General features: G+C 46.3%; 1 protein-coding gene across 1 annotated transcript in view; it reads left to right on the plus strand.

Annotated features, from left to right (window-relative positions):
- LOC115465827 (microtubule-associated protein 4-like) overlaps positions 1–24,047 on the plus strand; it is a 287,677-nt gene that overhangs the window by 131,120 nt on the left and 132,510 nt on the right. Inside the window, exon 3 of the mRNA XM_030196585.1 lies at positions 4,717–4,967. Coding sequence (XP_030052445.1) covers positions 4,733–4,967 — 235 coding nt within the window. The 5' untranslated portion in view covers positions 4,717–4,732. The remainder of the gene's footprint in view (positions 1–4,716; positions 4,968–24,047) is intronic.

A 24,047-nucleotide genomic window follows, 5' to 3' on the forward strand; every position in this document is an offset into this window, starting at 1 on the left:
AGTAACTGGGTAAAATATTGGTTGAATGGAAGGAGACAGAGGATAGTGGTAAATGGAGCTTGCTTTGAAGCTAAGGATGTTATCAGTACTGCAAGGGATTGGTCCTAGGGCTGACTGTCTTTAATATCTTTGTGAGTGATATTTTGGAAGGGCTGTCTGGTAAGGTTTGGCTCTTTGCGGATGATACCAAACTCTGCAACAGGGTGGACACCCAGGAGGGTGTTGATGACATGAGGAAGAACATAGCGAAGCTTGATGAATGGTCCAATATTTGGGAACTAAGATTTAATGCTAAAAAACGAAGGGTCATGCACTTGGGTCACAAGAATCCAAGGGAATGGGACAATATAGGGCATGTTGTGCTTCTGTGTACAAAGTAAGAAATGGACTTGGGGGTGATTGTGTCTGATGACCTTAAAGTGGCCAAACAGGTAGAAAAACAATGGTCAAAACCAGAAGGATGCTTGGGTGCATAAGGAGAGGGATGACCAGCAGGAAGAAAGAGATGATGGTGCCCTTGTATAAGTCTCTGGTGAGGTCCCATTTTAGAGTAGTGTGTACAATTCTGAAGATTGCACCTATGGAAACAGCATGGAGTCAGTCCAGAGGACAGCCACAAAGTTGCTAAGCGGTCCTGGACATAAAACATATAAGGACAGGCTTATGAACCTCAACATGTATACGCTGGACGGCAGGAGGCAAAGAGGAGATATGGTAGAAACATTTAAATATCTCAGGGGCATTAATGTACAGGAAAAGAGCCTTTTTTAAAAGAAAAAAAACTCTGGAATGAGGGGGCATATGATGATGTTAAGAGGAAATAGGCTTAGGAAGAATCTAAGAAAGTATTAATTAACAGAAAGGGTGGTGGAAGCTGGAATGGCCTCCTAGTGGAGGTTGTGGGGACGAGGGCTGTCAGTTTTAAGAAAGCATGGGACAAGCATGTGGGATCCCTTAAGAAAAGGAGGAGTTAAGGGTTATGGAGGATGGGTAGACTAGATAGGCCATTTGGCCTTTATCTGCCATCATATTTCTATGTTTTTGTTTCATAGGACATGAATTATTAGCTATTCTGTGCAGGTATAAGGAAGTGTACAGAAGATGAACGTGCTGGAGCTTTTAATGAAGGATCTGATAAGGAGCAGAAGGTTACCTTGTTTTCTGTAGTCAGCCTTAGGATTTCATGCCTGTTCTTTATTTTGAAACACATGCCGTGTTGGAGCACTGTACCCCTATGGCCTACTGACATAAGATGAGCATTCGCTAACATTTTACCTTAGCGTTAAGTACAAGTAATGCATAAGCTATTAAGTATCAATATATTAGGGTGACCAATGACGATATAGGTGCATAGGACTCAGCATTAAAGTATGCTCGCTGAGCGGCACTACTGAGGTGCACTGTCTTACACAAAGAACTGTTTAGATGTTATCTAGGAAGCTGGATTTATTGATATTCAGAAGATTGGGTGAATATCAACATAGTTCTTTATTGCAAGCATGAAGGGCTGCAACTTTTTTTTCCTGATCTTTATGAAAAGAATATGTAAAGAAGACAGCTGAGCAGAGGTGCTGGACTGCTGACAGCTGTATTTACACTTGTCTGAATTGCATGCACATATAGCAACACATGTGCTGGAATGTTTGCATAAACATTGGTGCTGCAAAAAATTGTATGCACAGAATTGTAGTCCCAGCAGAGATCTGCCTGGGCGGAGAACTCTATGGTCCCACAGGAGTAAACAAACAGAAGGGGAGATATAGGGGGAATGACCACGGACTCCAGAGACAAGAAGGATATTAATGCTTGAGAAGATTTATTGATCAGACATGTAATCCTGTAGAATATTGATCATATGTGTGGTATCTTGGACATATGAAGGGATGAGTGGAACAAAAGGTCTCAGAAAAAAATTAACAAAAATAGATAGTCTCTGGCAAAGGATCTATTCTGGAGCCATTATCGGCCTTCCAGGTGGTTTCTCAAGGGACTTACGAATGTTTGGTAATATGTATAAGGTAGGAATTACTGGATGCACATTAAACCTGCCCATAAAGGTGGTGGAATCGTTGTCATGAGCCATACAGATTATGTTGACCAGATCAGGAAGGCAATTTGATGACCGGGAATTTTATATTCCTTTGGAATAGTATCCTACAGACTAAATACAAAAAGACATCAGAGTTAATTGATGTTGCATTGAAAATGGGCTATATAACCAATAAGGAAAAAAATCCATAAGTCCTTTGAGAAACCACCTGGAAGGCTGATTGTCTCAGTGGATCTATTCTGGAGCCGTTATCTATTTTTGTGGATTTCCCCCCCTCCCCCCCTGAAGACCTTTTATTCCACTCATTCCTTCTCATGTCTAAGATACCACCCATATGATCAATATTCTACAGGATTATGAATCTTTTTGATCAATAAATCTTCTCAAGCATTAAGATTGTCCTTCTTGTCTCTGGAGTCTGGTCATTTTCCAAGAACAGTAGTCCAACATTCAAAGATGTATCGACATTGAGTGTAGAGGTGCTACTACTGTAGCACTTATCAGTGTACATACATCTCGTGCTCTCCCATATTAGTAGTAAAGAACTGCATGGGACTGGGGATTGTGGGAAACCCACAACTATGACTTCAGGTCCTCAGGAATCCCACAGGGATGGGAAGTCATGCCAAAGCGAAGCTTAGAAACACTGAGAAGCTATTGGGGCACCTGAATGGGGCTTGGAATTTACTGAGGAACTATTGGAGCACTGGCTGCATTGCTGCTTAGAAGTCAAGGCTTTGCCACTCTACAAGTACAATATTCACGTGTTTGCTTTGTTATCCTGTTAAAAAGTTTGGTGCCAAGATGAATCTGAAATGATTTGTGCCTTTTAAGTTATCAATAGAAATCAAACAAAATAAAACATGGAAAAGAAAATAAGATACCACCTTTTTTATTGGACATAACTTAATACATTTCTTGATTAGCTTTCGAAGGTTGCCCTTCTTCGTCAGATCGGAAATAATCAAATGTGCTTTTTAAGTATAATTGAATCTGCTCTAAAAATCTCACTTTTTTTCTTTGCATCCTGAATACTTGGAAGTACCTGCAAGTACTGGATAAATTCCAGTGGGTATGGTCAGGGATGAATGAAACTTCTGTCTCTATTCAACTCTAGTTAGCACCCATATTTTGTCCTAGCTTGTTTGCATGTATTTAGGAGCAAAGTGTTTGTTACTGTGTGCTGAACTTTAATGCATTGCTCTAATACAAGGTTGCTACACTGACCCTAATGTGTACCATTCCCTCTCAGACCAGGGGTGCCTCAACCCAGTTGGGTTTTCAGGATTTCCCCAATGAATATATGCGAGATCTGTTTGCATGCACTTCCTCCATTGTTTGCAAACAAGACTTCATATTCATAGGGGAAGGCCTGACAACCCGACTGGGTTGTAGCCCTTAGATCAAGGTTGCCCACCCCTGCAATAGACCAATCAGTAAAGACCCACAGTTAGATAGTTTAAAATAAAGATACATTTAACTCTGAAAGGGCATCCGTATCTAATTTGATATACCACTTTTCAAAATTGTCAAAGCAGTGTACAACAAGAGATAATAAAATAGTCAATACTAACCAGAAGTGTAACCAGAAGTTCATTTTGGGGGGGGGGGGGGGGCACCCAAGGGTGAACTGAAGAAGCCACATCTCTTTTCCCCCCTCCCTCCAACCAAGTTTAAATCGTACCTTTTTGTTGGCAGGGATGCCCAAGCCCCACCAGCCGAAGAGGTCCACTGCCTAAGCATCATGGTGGTTGATGTGCTTCAACCGCTGATGCTGGCACTCCTGTACATGCTCAGTTCAGTTGCTGATGGGCTTGTATATTATCACTTTACAAAGTCATTTTCTGATGTGCACCCATTCACTTCCCTTTCTTGGGAAAAAGATTTTAATGATTGTGCTAGGAATGGGAGAAGGAGTTAAAATAAGGAAAAGGAATTGGGGGGTGGATGGGGGATAAGTGAAGGTACCTCAGCCAATGAGGGATAGGGGAAGGAAGATGTGCAGAGAAGGTAGGGAGAACTGGAGCATAAAGACAAGGTTTAGGGTGGGGGGCAGATGATCTAGGAGGGGCAATCTATCCCCCTAAATCTTCAATCCCTTTGCTCTTGTTCATCTCCTGATCCTCTTACTAAACTCTTCCATTACACTCATTCTCTCCTTCCTGGCTTTTTCTCTTCTAAATTACTCACTAGTTCTCTTGCCCTTGTGCTGTTCCATCTCCCTTTACATTCTCATCCTGCACCACACCATTGACTGTTCTGTTTTAAGCAGTGTTTCTCTCCCCATTCTACCCCAACAGCATTTGGGTCCAAACTGTTGCAATTTGAAGCTCAGCACTCTGGACTTGAAAAAAAAGATGGTGAAAGCTGTAACTTAAAGCAGAATGCTGCCAAGGGGGAGGCAGTGCGCAATGGCTAGAGGCCCTCTGTCTACTAGTGATTGTGGGGAGCAGTGAATTTATGGTTCTGGCAGTGAAGTAACAAGCATCTAGGGGGCCCTGACTTTGCCTTGATACTTAACAGAAGTAACCCTGAATGTGAACCATCCAATCTTAGGAGTATAGTAGAAGCAGATTGTAACAGTCTCTTAATAGCACATTATTAATTTGCTATGATCCTACAGCATATGAGGTGGCAGGTTTTTAACTGTACCCTTGTCTCCATAGGTTCCGGTGGTAGAGAATGGCAGATCTTCAGCCCAATTTAGATCTGGAGGATGCACTGACTGACTGTCCGCCAGAGATAGAGCCAGAGATAAAACGGGATTTCATCAGCTCGCTGGAGGCAGAGCCTTATGACGATGTTGTTGGTGAATCCTGTGATAAAACAGACTATGTTCCCTTACTGGATGATGAAGTCAAGTTAGGAAGCCAGGAGCCAAAGAGCAAATACCATGCTGATGGGACCCCAGTAGAATGTAAGTTTGTCTCCTGTGCAATGTGGGAAGAGGTAGGGAATGGTGATCATTGGACATGACCTGCATTTGCAGCAGACAGTTGGGCTCTGGGCTTTAATGCTTAAGTTGACTTTCCTGGGATTTTATTCACTTTTGCAAGGTTTTTATTTTTTGGGGAGTTCAGTATTTTCTGTGCTGTTTGAGAGGTCGGCAGGTGTCTGTGCAAGAAAACAATTAGCTGTTTTTAAAGAGGGCTATTTCTGTGATGTCCTGTACTTGAAGAGCCAGGGCTGGACAGCCAAAATCAGTATCGTGCCAAGTTCAGAGCACTGATTTAGAGCTATTTGACTTTCCAACATTGACAGGAAAAACCTTAAAGGCTGGGTTTTGGGAGAAGGAGTATGATTATATTCTCCAGCCCCTGATGAGCCTCAGTTCCCCAATGCATACTCCCCCCCCCCCCCCCCCCCAAATATAGTATTGAAGTCAGATTCTACATACAGAGAACCCCCTAGCCCTTCCCAATCAAGGGTGTAGTGGTAGTAGTCACAATACAAAGACATTTGTGATTGTAGTGTAATCTCATGCCCCATCCTCGGCTCCCCAACAGATATGACCCCCCCATACGGTTTTAAAGCTGAATTCTACATCCAGAGAACCTCCTATCCCCCAACAAGGGTGTAGTGCTAGTAGTCACAATACAAAGACATTTCTGCTTATAGTGTAGTCTCACTAACAGCAACACAAAGGCATGTTGTGAAGTGATGTACTCTAGAAAAAAATTCACTTAGAACCTAGAGCAATTGTACCTTGCAAGCATTAATGCTCGAAACAAGGGCCATGCCTATGAGCCAGTATCCTAAATATTACGTTGGGCCCTAAAACATCAATACATCATTGGGAAAACTTTTTTTGTACAGATTGCTAACAGAATACCTGGCCTTGCTCTCTCGCACATAGCATAGATACCAAATACAGAGTAAGTGACCACAAACTAGAAATAGATGTAATCAGAACCTCAAGAATCCGGACCTTGCATCTCTAATTTCTCTGTTGTACTGTATGTATCTTCCCTTTACTGTGTGAAATGTAAAGATACCAGATGTTGGACAGTGTTCGGGGGAGGGCTCACAAAGAGGCTAGAAGTATTGCAAAATAACAATATCAATACAAAAAGCAGTATAGAAACAGCAGGATACATACACAACATATGTTGAAGTCTCTAAAAGTTCTTGCAACCAGCAGGGTCCAAACCAGGTCTCATTTCATTGTAAGTGGCACACTTTTGGCATGGTGTGCATTGGGAGTAGCAATGACTATTGCAACTGGATCACTGGTGCACAACAGAAGTCACCTAAGGGGTAAAAACAGAAGGATGGTGACTCAGAGAACCAAAATTAGTGAATACTAAATGGCACGTGTGCAACACCAGCACCCAAATACTTGGTGGCATAAATAGTTAAACAATGAATAAAGCACGGATCTCGGTAAATGCGCTTGAGCCAAATATCTTGTTCACTCAGCAGTGTAGTTGTCTCCTTATTGGTAGACTGCTGAGCGAATAAGTTAATATTTGGCTCAAGTGCAGTGACTGAGGTCGGATTTTTTTTTATTTTTTTATTTCCCCCTCTTGAAAATAGTTCTTTATTCGTTCAACTTTTATACTACCAAGTGTGTGGGTGTTGATGTAAAAACAAAAGGACCAAGGTACATGGGATGGGAGAAAAATTAAAAATAAAACGTAACTCATATTCAAAATAGAAATGAAAAAGAGAATAACATCAAACCACCAGTACAATTAGTGAGACCACCTTTCTGCCCATCAGTTCTGAAGCCACAGTGATGGAAATTACACTCAAACCATACCACAAAGGAAATGTCAACTATATATAGTTTGTATAAATGGCATCTATAAAATCCTGACTGGTGTAGAATGGGTAGAAGTGAATTGTTTTTTCACTCTTTCAAAAAACAAAGACCAGGGGACACTCAGTGATGAAATTACATGGAAATACTTATTTAAACGGGAGAAAATATTTTTTTCACTCAAGAGATAGTTAAGCTCTGGAACTCGTTGCTGGAGGATGTGGTAACAGCAGTGAGCGTATCTGGGTTTAAAAAAGGTTTTGGACACGTTCCTGGAGGAAAGGTCCATAGTCTTTTGAGATGGACATGGGGGAAGCCACTACTTGCCCTGGGACTGGTAGCATGGAATGTTGCTAGTATTTGGTTATCTTCCAGGTACTTGTGAATTGGATTGGCCACTGTTGGAAGTAGGATACTGGGCTAGATGGACCATTGGTCTTACCCAGTGTGGTGATTATCTCTGTTTAGTACTGGGGGAACCCCCCCCCCCCCCCAAGTCTAGTGGCTTTGATCTTTAGTTCGATCTGAATGTTTTTAGTAAGTGCAAAATCCAAAACTGGCAAGTGGGGCAAAACAGATTAAACCCAAGTATGTGTTAGATATAGAGATGTAGGCCACCTTAAAGGCCTAATGATTGAAAATAAATTAATCCAGGATTGGCCCCCAGGCCCTGTTCTTTCAGGTGAACAATTAGAATTAAAATCACGTAACAGCACTTGGGGTCAAGCAGGATAATGGATTTTTATAAGAGTCCAGTTTAGAATAAATTTTAACCATATAGTATGGGATCCTTGTTAGTAGGTGACCTGTCTGTAAGCTTGATTGCCTAGAATATACTGCATGCTTTTTGTTTTCCAGTGTAGTCCAGTGCAATTTCCCCACCCCTAGCTGTCTGTTCGTCTGTCCAATTTAGATTGTAAGCTCTGTTGAGCAGGGACTGTCTTTTCATGTTCATTTGTACAGCGCTGCGTAAGTCTAGTAGCGCTATAGAAATGTTTAATAGTAGTAGTAGTAGTAGTCGGACTTGAAGTTAAACTGCTTCTCTCCCCCCCCCCCCCCCCAAAACACAAAAAAGTGCTTTAGTAACAGAGAAGCTTGGAATGATTGTGTAATAACATGGGTTAAGGCTAGGTCACTTCTAATGTTTCCAAAGGGAAACCACTCCATTTTAAACTGCCTCTTCCCACTGCAGTCACACAGATATGATACACATGTACACATACATACACACGCACGTGCTGACAGAGGGCTTTGAAAGAGTTTGCTAAACCTTGTTCCACATGATTTCTCCACTAGTTTAATGGCTAGCAAAACTATCCTTTGCCAGCACTCAGACTAAAAATACCAAATTCTAATCAACCACCTTATTGTTCCTTGGAGAGTACCTCCTTATAGCTGTGCATAGGCAGCTTGGTAATGTTACTAAAACTGGTTCTGCCTAGAAACCTTAACGTTTTGGTCCCTCTATCTAAGATAACCTTCACTGATCTTCTCGTGGAGGAGTGGCCTAGTGGTTAGGGTGGTGGACTTTGGTCCTGAGGAACTGAGTTCGATTCCCACTTCAGGCACAGGCAGCTCCTTGTGACTCTGGGCAAGTCACTTAACCCTCTATTGCCCCATGTAAGCCACATTGAGCCTGGCATGAGTGGGAAAGCGCGGGGTACAAATGTAACATAAAGTATGTAAGTCATGGACCGACATACCTAAAACAGCACAGAGTTGGAATGTCTTCCTTGTCTGCTGCATTTACTGATTAATCAGGAATCACCTCTACAGATATAACTAAAAACTGGGAAGAAGAGAAAGAGCTTGTATGACTTATCTCCACAGATCCTTGGTGTATATGCTCCCATTAATTGCAGTGAGCAACCAAATATTGTACTCGTTTGAGTGATATGTCTGGTAAACCTAAATATACTATGTTACAGTCAAGTACGGACCATAATCTGTACTATAATGCAGAAGTGGATTGGGTCCAGTAGATATTTTCATGTCTGAGAAGATTTAATTTAAAGAAGCATTTGCGTATTGTTTATCTGTGAAGGCACTGAGGTGTGAATCTATCCATACTCCCAAGAGTTTGGTTTCATTTCTCAGTGGAATTGTTAATCCGGGCAGTTCAGGAAGTATGTTTGGGATTCCTGATGTTTTGTTTCCCATCCATAGTATGTTTTTTCCCTGGATTAACTTTTAGTTTCAGGACACAAAATACCACTGTGAAGACTTCTTTCATCAGTGAGTATACTGTTGATGGGTTTGTTCCGAGAGTAATAGGATGATGATGTCCGCATAGCCATAGTATGATTTTTACATGGGGCCAATATCTTCCCTATGAGGTAGAAAGAAGAGAATAGGGGAGAGTGGGGAACCTTGCGGAACTCTGTTTTATGGGCCATGGTCGAGATCGGGACTGTTTCCATTTGACTTGAATAGATCTGTGTGTTTAGAGGTTTATAGAACCAATTCAGGACTCTGTCCCCAACTTCCACTTCTTCGAGCATTAAGATGGGACTTTTGTGGTCTGTGCCCTGAAAATGGCAAGGACAAATCAATGTCAGGGGTGTGTGTATATATGTGTGTTTATACTAGTACTGAGCTGAAATGAGCTTAACTAACTTAATCACCTTAAACTGTTGATATGTGATATTGAGTTAGTGAAAGTGGAGAAAAATACCTCAGTAGTCAACGCGTGGCAGCAGAACAATAAATGCACTCGATGCCCGCATTTCTCTGACTTCGTTCTTATCATTGGTCAAAAAAATCCACTGTGTGTGAGTACAAGTATGTTATGACCAGTTATAAATGGAAAACTTAAATGGTCTAAGTCATATTACTTGGCGTATGGTTAATCCTGAGATATTACTTAGCTTTTAAATTTGCCTGTGATGTTACTTGGCTTTCTCCGAGGACAAGCAGGCTGCTTGTTCTCACTGATGGGTGACGTCCACGGCAGCCCCCTCCAATCGGAAACTTCACTAGCAAAGGCCTTTGCTAGTCCTCGCGCGCCCATGCGCACCGCGCATGCGCGGCCGTCTTCCCGCCCGAACCGGCTCGTGTTCGTCAGTCTTCTTTTGTCCGCGCTCGGTACGGTCGTGTTTTCGCCGTGTCGTGCCCCGCAAAGTCGACCTCACGCGTCCTCTTCGCTTGTTTAAAAAAAAAAAAAAAATCCATTCTGTGTGTGGAAGGAGACTCTTCGGTCTCTTTTCCCCCGATATTTCAAGTTTTTTCGCCCCGCTAAGTTTTCTTTCGTCGTCGGGGTAGGCCGCTTTTAGGCCTCGGGTCGAAGTTTTCTTCCCCTTGTTTTTTCTGGTGCTCTTCCGCCATTTCGTCTTTTGATTTCGCCGGCGTGATTTTTCCGCCCATGACATCGAAGTCTTCCAGCGGCTTCAAGAAGTGCACCCAGTGCGCCCGGATCATCTCGCTCACTGACAGGCACGCGTCGTGTCTTCAGTGCTTGGGGCCTGAGCACCGCCCGCAGGCCTGTAGTCTGTGCTCCCTTTTACAGAGACGGACTCGGGTAGCGAGATTGGCCCAGTGGAACGTTTTGTTCTCGGGCTCTTCGTCGGCATCGACACCGAGGGTATCGAGTGCATCGACGTCTTCAGCGTCCAGACCTTCATCCTCGGCCGCCAGTGCATCGAGGCATCGGCCCTCTGCATCGGCGCCGAGACATCGGACAGCTGCATCGACGTCGGTGGTACGGGACCTCGTCTGCTGATGTCGTCGGACGGTGGTGCTTCGTCTGGAGTGCAGGTGAGGGCTGTCCATTCCCCTGCTGGTGGCGGTGAGCCTTCGGGTGGGTCTCCCCCTACCCTGAGGGCTCCTGCGGTACAGCCCCCCCCGATACCGACCTCCTTCGGCCTCGGCCCCGAGGAAGCGACGGCTGGATTCTACGTCCTCCTCGTCGGTGCCGGGAAGCTCCGGTGACATGCTTCGGTCCAAGAAGTCGAAGAAGCATCGTCACCGGTCCCCTTCCCGTGTCGGCACCGAGAGCTCTGGGTCGCCGAGGGCGGCACCCAGCAAGCATCGGCACCGAGAGGACCGCTCACCCTCTGTCCAAGAGGTGTCGATGCGCTCCACTCTGGACAGCCCGGAACAGCCTCCACGCCCGGAACAGGTTCTGACGTCGACGCCTGCATCGACCTCTATGCCTTTCTCTGCAGCCGCTCTAAACGAGAGCCTCCGGGCCGTTCTCCCAGAGATTCTGGGAGAGCTGTTGCGCCCTACCCCTCCGGTACCATCGAGCGAGGCGCCGGCTGGTCCATCGCCCGAGGTGAGGTCTCCGGCGTCGGTGCCGCGTGCGGTACCGGCTGCCACCGCCTCCCAGGAAGGCTCCCCGACTACGTCGGCGGAGGGAGCTTCGCCGATGCGTGCGAGGGAGTCTACCTCTCGATGCCCCCATCGTGGACATGGCTCCACAGAGTCGAGTCGGGCACGGTTGCAGACACAGGTCCGTGAACTTGTGTCTGACACCGATGGTGAGGCCTCGTGGGAAGATGAAGGAGACATCAGATATTTCTCTGACGAGGAGTCTGAGGGTCTGCCTTCTGATCCCACTCCCTCTCCTGAAAGACAACTCTCCCCTCCCGAGAGTCTGTCTTTCGCTTCCTTTGTCCGGGAGATGTCTACGGCCATCCCCTTCCCGGTGGTTGTGGAGGACGAGCCCAGGGCTGAAATGTTTGAGCTCCTGGACTATCCTTCTCCGCCTAAGGAAGCGTCCACAGTACCCATGCACCATGTCCTAAAAAAGACATTGCTGGCGAACTGGACCAAGCCTCTAACTAATCCCCACATTCCCAAGAAGATCAAGTCCCAGTACCGGATCCATGGGGACCCAGAGCTGATGCGCACTCAGTTGCCTCACGACTCTGGAGTTGTGGATTTGGCCCTAAAGAAGGCCAAGAGTTCTAGGGAGCATGCTTCGGCGCCCCCGGGCAAGGACTCTAGAACCTTGGACTCCTTTGGGAGGAAGGCCTACCATTCTTCTATGCTCGTGGCCAAAATTCAGTCTTACCAGCTCTACACGAGCATACACATGCGGAATAATGTGCGGCAGTTGGCGGGCTTGGTTGATGCGCTCCCCCCTGAGCAAGCCAAGCCGTTTCAGGAGGTGGTCAGGCAGCTGAAGGCGTGCAGAAAATTCCTGGCCAGAGGGGTGTATGACACCTTTGATGTTGCGTCCAGGGCCGCTGCTCAAGGTGTGGTGATGCGCAGACTCTCATGGCTGCGTGCCTCCGACCTGGAGAATAGAATCCAGCAGCGGATTGCGGACTCGCCTTGCCGTGCGGATAATATTTTTGGAGAGAAAGTCGAACAGGTGGTAGAGCACCTCCACCAGCGGGACACCGCATTCGACAAGTTCTCCCGCCGGCAGCCTTCAGCCTCTACCTCTACAGGTAGAAGATTTTTGGGGGGAAGGAAGACTGTTCCCTACTCTTCTGGTAAGCGTAGGTACAATCCTCCTTCTCGACAGCCTGCGGCCCAGGCTAAGCCCCAGCGCGCTCGCTCTCGTCAGCAGCGTGCGACTCAGCCAGGCGCCTCGGCTCCCCAGCAAAAGCAAGGGACGAGCTTTTGACTGGCTCCAGCAGAGCATAGCCGCCATCCAAGTGTCAGTGCCGGGCGACCTGCCAGTCTGAGGGAGGTTGAAAGCTTTTCACCAAAGGTGGCCTCTCATAACCTCCGATCAGTGGGTTCTCCAAATAGTCCGGCAAGGATACGCCCTCAATTTGGCCTCAAAACCTCCAAATTGTCCACCGGGAGCTCAGTCTTACAGCTTCCAACACAAGCAGGTGCTTGCAGAGGAACTCTCCGCCCTTCTCAGCGCCAATGCGGTCGAGCCCGTGCCATCCGGGCAAGAAGGGCTGGGATTCTATTCCAGGTACTTCCTTGTGGAAAAGAAAACAGGGGGGATGCGTCCCATCCTAGACCTAAGGGCCCTGAACAAATATCTGGTCAAAGAAAAGTTCAGGATGCTTTCCCTGGGCACCCTCCTACCCATGATTCAGCAAAACGATTGGCTATGCTCTCTGGACTTGAAGGATGCCTACACACACATCCCGATACTGCCAACTCACAGACAGTATCTGCGATTTCAGCTGGGCACACGTCACTTCCAGTACTGTGTGCTACCCTTTGGGCTCGCCTCTGCGCCCAGGGTGTTCACAAAGTGCTTGGCTGTGGTAGCAGCGGCACTTCGAAAGCTGGGGGTGCACGTGTTCCCATATCTCGACGATTGGCTGGTGAAGAACACATCCGAGGCAGGAGCCCTGCAGTCCATGCAGATGACTATTCGCCTTCTGGAGCTACTGGGGTTTGTGATAAATTATCCAAAGTCCCATCTTCTACCAGTGCAGAAACTCGAATTCATAGGAGCTCTGCTGGATTCTCGGACGGCTCGCGCCTATCTCCCAGAGACGAGAGCCAACAACTTGTTGTCCCTCGTCTCGCGGGTGCGAGCGTCGCAGCAGATCACAGCTCGGCAGATGTTGAGATTGCTGGGCCACATGGCCTCCACAGTTCATGTGACTCCCATGGCCCGCCTTCACATGAGATCTGCTCAATGGACCCTAGCTTCCCAGTGGTTTCAGGCTGCTGGGGATCTAGAAGACGTGATCCACCTGTCCACGAGTTTTCTCAAATCCCTGTATTGGTGGACGATTTGGTCCAATTTGACTCTGGGACGTCCTTTCCAAATTCCTCAGCCACTAAAAGTGCTGACCACGGATGCGTCTCTCCTGGGATGGGGAGCTCATGTCGATGGGCTTCACACCCAAGGAAGCTGGTCCCTCCAGGAACGCGATCTGCAGATCAATCTTCTGGAGTTACGAGCGGTCTGGAACGCTCTGAAGGCTTTCAGAGATCGGCTGTCCCACCAAATTATCCAAATTCAGACAGACAACCAGGTTGCCATGTATTACATCAACAAACAGGGGGGCACCGGATCTCGCCCCCTGTGTCAGGAAGCCGTCAGCATGTGGCTCTGGGCTCGCTGTCACGGCATGGTGCTCCAAGCCACATATCTGGCAGGCGTAAACAACAGTCTGGCAGACAGGTTGAGCAGGATTATGCAACCTCACGAGTGGTCGCTCAATTCCCGTGTAGTGCGGCAGATCTTCCAGGTGTGGGGCACCCCCTTGGTAGATCTCTTCGCATCTCGAGCCAACCACAAAGTCCCTCAGTTCTGTTCCAGACTTCAGGGCCACGGCAGACTGGCATCGGATGCCTTCCTCCTGGACTGGGGGGAGGGTCTGCTGTATGCTTATCCTCCCATACCTCTGGTGGGGAAGACTTTTGTTGAAACTCAAGCAAGACCGAGGCACCATGATTCTGATTGCTCCCTTTTGGCCGCGTCAGATCTGGTTCCCTCTTCTTCTGGAGTTGTCCTCCGAAGAACCGTGGAGATTGGAGTGTTTTCCGACCCTCATCACGCAGGACGAAGGGGCGCTTCTGCATCCCAACCTCTGGTCCCTGGCTCTCACGGCCTGGATGTTGAGAGCGTAGACTTTGCCTCTTTGGGTCTGTCAGAGGGTGTCTCCCGCATCTTGCTTGCTTCCAGGAAAGATTCCACTAAGAGGAGTTACTTCTTTTTATGGAGGAGGTTTGCCGTCTGGTGTGACAGCAAGGCCCTAGATCCTCGCTCTTGTCCTACACAGACCCTGCTTGAATACCTTCTGCACTTGTCTGAGTCCGGTCTCAAGACCAACTCTGTAAGGGTTCACCTTAGTGCAATCCATTACCGTGTGGAAGGTAAGCCGATCTCAGGACAGCCTTTAGTTGTTCGCTTCATGAGAGGTTTGCTTTTGTCAAAGCCCCCTGTCAAGCCTCCGACAGTGTCATGGGATCTCAATGTCGTTCTCACCCAGCTGATGAAACTTCCTTTTGAGCCACTGAACTCCTGCCATCTGAAGTACTTGACCTGGAAGGTCATTTTCTTGGTGGCAGTTACTTCAGCTCGTAGAGTCAGTGAGCTTCAGGCCCTGGTAGCCCAGGCCCCTTACACCAAATTTCATCATAACAGAGTAGTCCTCCGTACTCACCCTAAGTTCCTGCCAAAGGTTGTGTCGGAGTTCCATCTGAACCAGTCAATTGTCTTGCCAACATTCTTTCCCCGTCCTCATTCCTGCCCTGCTGAACGTCAGCTGCACACATTGGACTGCAAGAGAGCATTGGCCTTCTATCTGGAGCGGACACAGCCCCACAGACAGTCCGCCCAATTGTTTGTTTCTTTTGATCCCAACAAGAGGGGAGTGGCTGTAGGGAAACGCACCATATCCAATTGGCTAGCAGATTGCATTTCCTTCACTTACGCCCAGGCTGGGCTGGCTCTTGAGGGTCATGTCACGGCTCATAATGTTAGAGCCATGGCAGCGTCGGTAGCCCACTTGAAGTCAGCCACCATGGAGGAAATTTGCAAAGCTGCGACGTGGTCATCTGTCCACACATTCACATCTCATTACTGCCTGCAGCAGGATACCCGACGCGACAGTCGGTTCGGGCAGTCAGTTCTTCAGAACCTGTTTGGGCTTTAGGATCCAACTCCACCCCCCGAGGGCCCTGTTTGTTCTGTTCCAGGCTACACTCTCAGTTAGTTGGTAAATTTTTTAGGTCAATCTCAGTTATGTCCTCGCCGTTGCGAGGCCCAATTGACCATGGTTGTTGTTTTGAGTGAGCCTGGGGGCTAGGGATACCCCATCAGTGAGAACAAGCAGCCTGCTTGTCCTCGGAGAAAGCGAATGCTACATACCTGTAGAAGGTATTCTCCGAGGACAGCAGGCTGATTGTTCTCACAAACCCGCCCGCCTCCCCTTTGGAGTTGTGTCTTCCCTTGCCTTTGTTTTTGCTACATATGGGACTGACGAACACGAGCCGGTTCGGGCGGGAAGACGGCCGCGCATGCGCGGTGCGCATGGGCGCGCGAGGACTAGCAAAGACCTTTGCTAGTGAAGTTTCCGATTGGAGGGGGCTGCCGTGGACGTCACCCATCAGTGAGAACAATCAGCCTGCTGTCCTCGGAGAATACCTTCTACAGGTATGTAGCATTCGCTTTATCTTTATATATACATACATACATACATACATACACACACACACATCATGGGCAAATTTATAAGCTAAGTAATATCTCAGGATTAACCATACATATAAAATTATCTATGATGAGACTCCGGGATACATGACAGACTTGATCGACCTACCAACTAGAAACACATCAAAATCAACACGAACGTACCTAAATCTGCAAAGGATTCAACTGCAAGTCGACTTGTGCGTCCAGTTTTTCCTACATAGGCACACAACTGTGAAATGCATTACCAAAAGCCTTGAAAACTACGAACAACCACCTAAACTTCCGGAAAACACTAAAAACTAACCTGTTTAAAAAGGCATACCCTACCGATCCAACATAAATGCCAACACAACAAAACTAAAGAACGTAATGGACATAACACAACTCTTCCGTTGTACGATTCCCTAGTGTGGCTGTGCCACATGAACTTTATTTTACCACAACATCACTTTGTATTTGTTTACACCGGAGTCTGTAACGCCTCTCCAGTACTATGTAAGCCAAATTGAGCCTACAAAGAGGTGGGAAAATATGGGATATAAATGTAACAAATAAAATAAATACAAAGGGGTTGACATCCTAGAATACTAGGATAGCAGTATTGAAATAACGCCCTTATCATGGACAGACCATTTTCTAATTTATTTTCCCCTAAGTGACCACCTGAAACAAATGGCACCTCCCAGAGTTTAGAAGGAGATCAGAGACAACAAAAAAAACTGACTGCTGAGAATTTCCTAGAGGTCTTGAAACTATCCACATGTGGATGAAAAGACAACTACAGTGTCAGAACAGGTTGATATTTGGAATACACGCTTAGCCAAGACCTTAGAGAAAACAGCACCACTAAAAAAAGGTCTTATACCCCACTAAAACGCTCACCTTAGTTTTCTCCAGACTTCAGACCCTTATGCGTGAAGGACACACTGGAAAGGAGATGGCATAAATCTCACTTGGATGAGGACAGGCTAAACTGTAAGAAACACATGACAAAGTACCACCAAGCCTTAACAGCAACCAAAAAACATTTCTCAATGCTCTGACAAGGCTGCTAATTCAACCAAGCACCTGTTCAGCATAGTAAACAGCCTACAGCAACCTCCACAACAGAACTAGCCTACCCAATCAAAACTCAACTGCAATGATTTTGTTACATACTTCGTCAACAAAATTGTTTCTGCTAGGACTTGGCAATTCCATCCAGTCTCCAATCAGCTAACCAGGAGCACACACTTTGACAGACATTTGGGACTCCCTTAACCCAATAACAGAGGGCCTTGACAAAATCCTCCCCAGTGCTGTCTAAAATTTTACCTAGGTCATACATGAGGTTTGCCACCATAACACCAGGCAGGCAGGCAAGTTAGCAAGCAATCATGCCTACCAACCATCTAACTAGCTACTCCGATGACTGACTGAATCACCATGGCTGCTGTTATCCTTCCCTTTGGAGACCCATCCTCAGCACAAGAGGATATTGTCAGCCAGAGGGCAGGTCCTAGCTACAGATCACTTCTGCTATACTAGGATACTTTTTATTTCCCCCCCTCCCTCCAAGGTGACCTTTCTCCTCCATGGCAGCACAGAGGCCGCTATGCTAGATGTTTGGTTTCTAAACTTACTACTACTACTTATCATTTCTAAAGCGCCACTAGACGTATGCAGTGCTGTACACTTGAACATGAAGAGACAGTCCCTGCTCGACAGAGCTTACAATCTCATTAGGACAGACAAACAGGACAAACAAGAGATAAAGGAATATTAAGGTGAGGATGATAAAATAAGGGTTCTGAACAAGTGAACAAGGGTTAGGAGTTAAAAGCAGCATCAAAAAGGTGGGCTTTTAGCTTAGATTTGAAGCTGGCCAGAGATGGAGCTTGACGTACCGGCTCAGGAAGTCTATTCCAGGCATATGGTGCAGTAAGGTAAAAGGAATGAAGTCTGGAGTTAGCAATGGAGAAGGGTGCAGATAAGAGAGATTTACCCAGTGAACAGCGTTCCTGGAGAGGAATGTAGGGAGAGATGAGAGTGGAAAAGTACTGAGGAGCTGCAGAGTGAATATTCCGCCCGTGTTGTTATGCTCATATTAGCCCTCTCCTGAAGTCACTTCACTGGCTTCCTATCCGTTTCTGCATACAGTTCAAACTCCTCTTATTGACCTATAAGTGCATTCACTCTACAACTCCTCAGTATCTCTCCACTCTCATCTCTCCCTACATTCCTCCCCGGGAACTCTGTTCACTGGGTAAATCTCTCTTATCTGCACCCTTCTCCTCCACCGCTAACTCCAGACTCCGTTCCTTTTATCTTGCTGCACCATATGCCTGGAATAGACTTCCTGAGCCGGTACGTCAAGCTCCATCTCTGACAGTCTTCAAATCTAAAGTAAAAGCCCACCTTTTTGATGCTGCTTTTAACTCCTAACCCTTATTCACTTGTTCAGAACCCTTATTTTATCATCCTCACTTTAATGTTCCCTTATCTGTTGTTTGTCCTGTTTGTTTGTCCTAATTAGATTGTAAGCTCTGTCGAGCAGGGACCGTCTCTTCATGTTCAAGTGTACAGCGCTGCGTACGTCTAGTAGCGCTATAGAAATAAGTAGTAGTAGTGATTTAGAGAAGGGAGTAACTAGCGAGGTAATTAAATTTGCTGATGACACAAAGTTATTCAAAGTCGATAACTCGCGACAGGATTGTGAAAAATTACAGAAGGACCTTATGCGAGTGGGAGACTGGGCGGCTAAATGGGAGATGACGTTTAATGTGAGCAAGTGCAAGGTGATGATGCATGTGGGAAAAAAGGACACGAATTATAGCTACGTCATGCAGGGTTCCACGTTAGGAGTTACAGACTAAGAAAGGTATCTGGGTGTCGTCGTTGATAATACACTGAAACCTGCTCAGTGTGCTGCTGCAGCTAGGAAAGCGAATAGAATGTTGGGTATTAGGAAAGGTATGGAAAACAGGTGTGAGGATGTTATAATGCTGTTGTATCGCTCCATGGTGCGACCACACTTTGAGTATTGTGTTCCATTCTGGTTGCCGCATCTCAAAGATATAGTAGAATTGGAAAAGGTGCAGCGAAGGGCGACTAAAATGATAGCGGGGATGGGACGACTTCCCTATGAAGAAAGACTAAGTAGGCTAGGGCTTTTCAGCTTGGAGAAGAGACGGCTGAGGGGAGACATGTTGGAGGTATATAAAATAATGAGTGGAGTGGAACAGGTGGATGTGAAGCATCTGTTCACGCTTTCCAAAAATACTAGGACTAGGGGGCATGCGATGAAACTACAGTGTAGTAAATTTAAAACAAATCGGAGAAAATGTTTCTTCACCCAACGCATAATTAAACTCTGGAATTCGTTGCCAGAGAATGTGGTGTAGGCGGTTAGCTTGGCAGAGTTTAAAAAGGGGTTGGACGGTTTCCTAAAGGACAAGTCCATAAACCATTACTAAATGGACTTGGGAAAAATCCACAATTCCAGGAATAACATGTATAGAATGTTTGTATGTTTAGGAAGCTTGCCAGGTGCCCTTGGCCTGGATTGGCTGCTGTCGGGGACAGGATGCTGGGCTTGATGGACCCTTGGTCTTTTCCCAGTGTGGCATTACTTATGAATCACGTAGCTATGGTTTGGGTGCCTCTTTTTACTTAACTTAAATGTATGATTTTCTTGACATATTCTGTACTTGACGTATGATCCCTTTTGTATGCATAATGTATATGTGTGTATATATCTATCTATCTTTATATATATAAAATTCCAATTCTAGGCTATAATATTTAAATTGGTTGTAATATCATTAGTACATCTTCTTAAACAACCATATCAATTAGTTTTACAATCTTTATTCAAAATTACTGTCAGAAAAATTACAAAGTTATTCACTTAACATGACCACTCTTTTACTCAAACACTCACTTCACCTCATACACTCTCATTTCACTCTTTTACTCAAACACTCACTTCACCTCATACACTCTCATTTCACTCTCTCTTACATTCATCCCTCATACCCACATGTACATAAAATATTACCAAAGCCTTATCAACAAGATATTTCACACATACATTTTTTTTTTTCGATCAATGGTCGTATTCCAAAAAGCACAGTGTTCTATTTGTCAGTCACTGCAATTGGGTAATCAGGAAGTTTCTTTCTTCATGGGTAACACCCAAACGATATGAGCTTCAATTAATATCTTTACAAGCTTTTAATTACAAGTTCTTGGGGATAAACACAGTCTTCACCGCTCTCTTAGTTCCAATTTTCCCACTTGAAAAAACTCCACATTTCAACCATTTATTTTTTCAATATGCATTGATTTCAAAATCCTCTGTGTCTTCAGCGTGAGTAAGATAGATAAAAACAGCATGACCCTACACGCGCGTTTCGCTCATACAGAGCATCTTCAGGGGTCTAATCCGACTATCGCTGGTTACTGGAAACTTGGATATCCAGTCCACTTTCAGGTCGTAAGCGTGGGTGAATTTCTTTTTCTGGTATCAGTTTTTTGTTTTTACATTTCTGAAGGAGACCTTTGTAGCCGAAACATGGCTCATGTTGAGTGATTGGATGTTTTAATAAGTCATTGGACATTTTAATACACTGTTTTTGGACATCGTCTAGCTTCCACTTTTTTGCCTTTTTTGCTGTTTGACATATTTGTGTGATTGGAGGGTTCCTGTTTTTCTGTTTGTCGATTGGTTTTCTCTTTCCCATATGCATCATTTTGCACTTGCTCACATTAAATGTCATCTGTCATTTGGATGCCCAGACTCGTAAGGTTCTTTTGCAATTTTTCATAATCCTCTTGTGATTTAACAATGTTGAATAACTGTCAACAGCAAATTTAATTCCTTCTCTAGTTCCTGTCTTTAGACCATTTATAAATATGTTAAAAAGCAGCTCAATTCTAATTTTAATTCTAGATTATTTTGGAATATACTGGTGCACTCTGATTCCCCAATAATTGCATTATCCTTGGATGCTGAAAAAGCCTTTGATTGCATTGAATGGGCCTATCTTTTTAAAACTCTCACCTGGTTCGGCTTTAATGAGCCTTTTATAAACATGATTAGTTTGCGCTATACCTCTCTCAAGTATTTGTCCATGTCAATGGCATTTCTTCATCAAAGTTCACTCTAGAAAGGGGAACTAAGCAAGGTTGTCCCCTCTCTCCACTACTGTTTAATCTAGCCCTAGAGCCCCTTGCACTTTCCATACTGGCCAATCCTGATATATCGGGAGTTAAGATACGTGAGGAATCATTTAAGTTATCCATCTACGCAGTTGACATATTAATGTATGTATCCACTGCCTGTATCACCTATATACTTAAAAGCATTGATGCTTTTTCCAGTATCTCAGGTTATAAAGTTAACTGGTCTAAGTCTGCTGCTGTGCCACTTTCTAAGTTCGTTTTGAGATCCACTGTTGCTCTGAACCCGTTTATTTGGGAGCCCAGTAGTTTGAAGTATCTAGGCATAAACTACTGCACCACTCTGGAGGATACTTTAAAAATGAATGAATCTAACATCCTGCAAATCGCTAATGTTCTTGTCTTGGTGGGGTAAAATCGAAGCTGTAAAAATGGTGCTAGCACCGAAACTTAACTACATTTTCAGTATGGTTCTAATCCTATTCAAAGATGTACTCTACAAAAAGCTTCATGTATTAATTACTAAATTTCTTTGGAAGTCTTCTGTGCCTCGAATCTTTCTTAAAAAAAACTTCAGCTGCCCAAAAGTCTTGGGGGTTTAATCGTACTAGATTTTAAGCTATATCATTTGGCCTTTCAGGTGTCCCAGGCCAAACAATGGTACTCCTCTTTTTCAACTGAAACCCCCAGATGGGAACTCTTCAAAAGAGAACAAATATTTCCTCTACCATTGAATTTACTTCCAACCATGAATAGATTCTGCTATGCCTCACATCAGGTGACTTAAATATTCAGCACACTCAATAAATTTTGTATGTTCTCTCTTACAGTTCAAATGGTCAAGCTCTGTTGATGTGTCTATTTGGTATAATTCTACTTTTCCATATCATCAAGCTGATCAATCCATAGACTGGTGGGTTGTGTCCATCTACCAGCAGGTGGAGATAGAGAGCAAACTTTTGCCTCCCTATATGTGGTCATGTGCTGCCGGAAACTCCTCAGTATGTTCTCTATCTCAGCAGGTGGTGGTCACACACAGCAGCAGCTCTGGCTAGGCCTCCAAGCCTAATTTTTAGGTTTTGTTGAGTGCCTGGGGTTGAGGGCTCTTTTGAGCAAGTGCAAACCTGGTGGTGCCAGGTCCCTCCTTTTCTCCCCCCTCCCGCTGGCTCCGTTAAAAAAAAAAAAAAAAAAAAAAAAATTTTAAACGTCTTTAAAGGCGTTTATTTCGACGTTTAGTTAAGCGTCTATTGCAGCTACTCACTGGGACACCAGGTCGTTACAACTCGGAGCGGACAGCAGGTAATTTTACCTTTTTATAGCGGGCGGGGGTTCCCCGATTCTTCTCCTCGTGGCACATGGCGTCGGAGGGCGAGGGCGCAAAGGGTCGCTCCCCGGGTCGCTTGAGCGCTTCTAGAGGGGATGCGGGGGTCTTAAAGCCTGATTCGCCCTTGTTGGGTGACAGTTTCGTGACCGATGAATGTCCCGGTCCTTCCTCCGGCGTGGCGGTTTTTCCCGCCATAAACGCCCATCCCCCGCTCCTCGCCTCCGCCATCTTGGCCGGCCACGCGGCTCGGACGGCTTCTTCTTGGGCCGCCCTTGAGGTTGGAGACATTAATGCCATGAACGCCCTTAATTTGGGCGACGGCACAGAAGCGGCTAAAGTTAAGAGCCGTTCTTCCCGCGCGGCTCCTTCGCGGAGTTTCGCGCCGGACGCCATTTTGGATGCGCAGCATGTCTCTCCCCCGCTGTTGCGAGCGCCGGTTGAGAGCGCGCCTAGGGCTGTTGCCCAGGCTGCGGAAGTGCACAGTCTGGGGGGTTTCTCCCCGAGTTTGTTTTGCTGCTGCATCAGGCCTTCCTCATGCACAACGCTGCCCCCGCTCCCTCGTCTGGTAAAGAGGTTGAGGTTCCCAGAGGTAAACGCCCTCGGGTTGATTCCCAGGCCTTGGAGGAATTTGTCTCCTCCGATGTAGATGAGGGCAGCGTGTCTGAGGTCTCCCAACGGTCCTTTGCGGATTCCTTGGAGGAGACGGATCCCCGCTCGGATGGAGCGGATGACCCCTCTGCAGCGCGGCTTTTTTCGCCCAGAGGATTTGCCCAACCTGTTGTTACAGGCCATGGACACTTTGAAGATATCCTCTCCGGAGGACGTCTCTCCCTCAGCCCCTGTTGGCTCTGCCATTATGCTGGGGACGAAGCGCCCGCCTAGAACCTTCCACGTGCATGATGCCATGCACACCTTAATTTCGGCTCAATGGGATGTCCCAGAAGCGAGCCTTAAAGTGGCTAGGGCTATGTCCCGCCTCTATCCTTTGGCTGTGAGTGAACGTGAGGCCTATCTGTGGCCTACCGTGGATTCTTTAATCACTGCGGTGACTAAGAAAACGGCATTGCCGGTGGAAGGTGGCACGGCCCTAAAGGACGCCCAAGACAGGAGATTGGAGGCGGCCTTAAGGTCGTCCTTTGAGGCGGCTGCTTTAAGTTTGCAGGCCTCAGTTTGCGGCTCCTATGTGGCCAGGGCGTGCCTGACTATGGTGCAGCGGGCTTCCCCCTCGGATCATTCCTTGAGGGCTGATTGGCCAGCCCTGGAATCGGGCTTAGCCTATTTGGCAGACTTGCTGTATGATGTCTTGAGAGCCTCAGCTAAAGGCATGGCTCAGACAGTCTCTGCGCGGCGGTGGCTTTGGCTGAAACATTGGTCTGCTGACCACGCCTCTAAATCCCGCCTGGCTAGATTGCCTTTTAAAGGCAAGCTGCTCTTTGGGGTCGAGCTGGACAAAATTGTGACCGATCTCGGCACGTCTAAGGGCAAGAAGTTACCAGAGGTCAGGGCTCGGGCTAGTGCTCGTCCCGGTACCTCCAGAGGACGGTTTCAGGAAGCCCGTCGGTACCGCCCGGGCAGGTCGGGTTCTTCTGCCCCCTCTTCCTTTAAGAGGAATTTCTCCCCCAAGCAGCATTCCTTTCGCAGAGACCGCCGTCCCGGAGGTGCTCCCTCCGGTCCTCCCCCA

The sequence above is a fragment of the Microcaecilia unicolor genome, chromosome 1 (genome assembly GCF_901765095.1).
Source record: "Microcaecilia unicolor chromosome 1, aMicUni1.1, whole genome shotgun sequence".
NCBI lineage: Eukaryota > Metazoa > Chordata > Amphibia > Gymnophiona > Siphonopidae > Microcaecilia > Microcaecilia unicolor.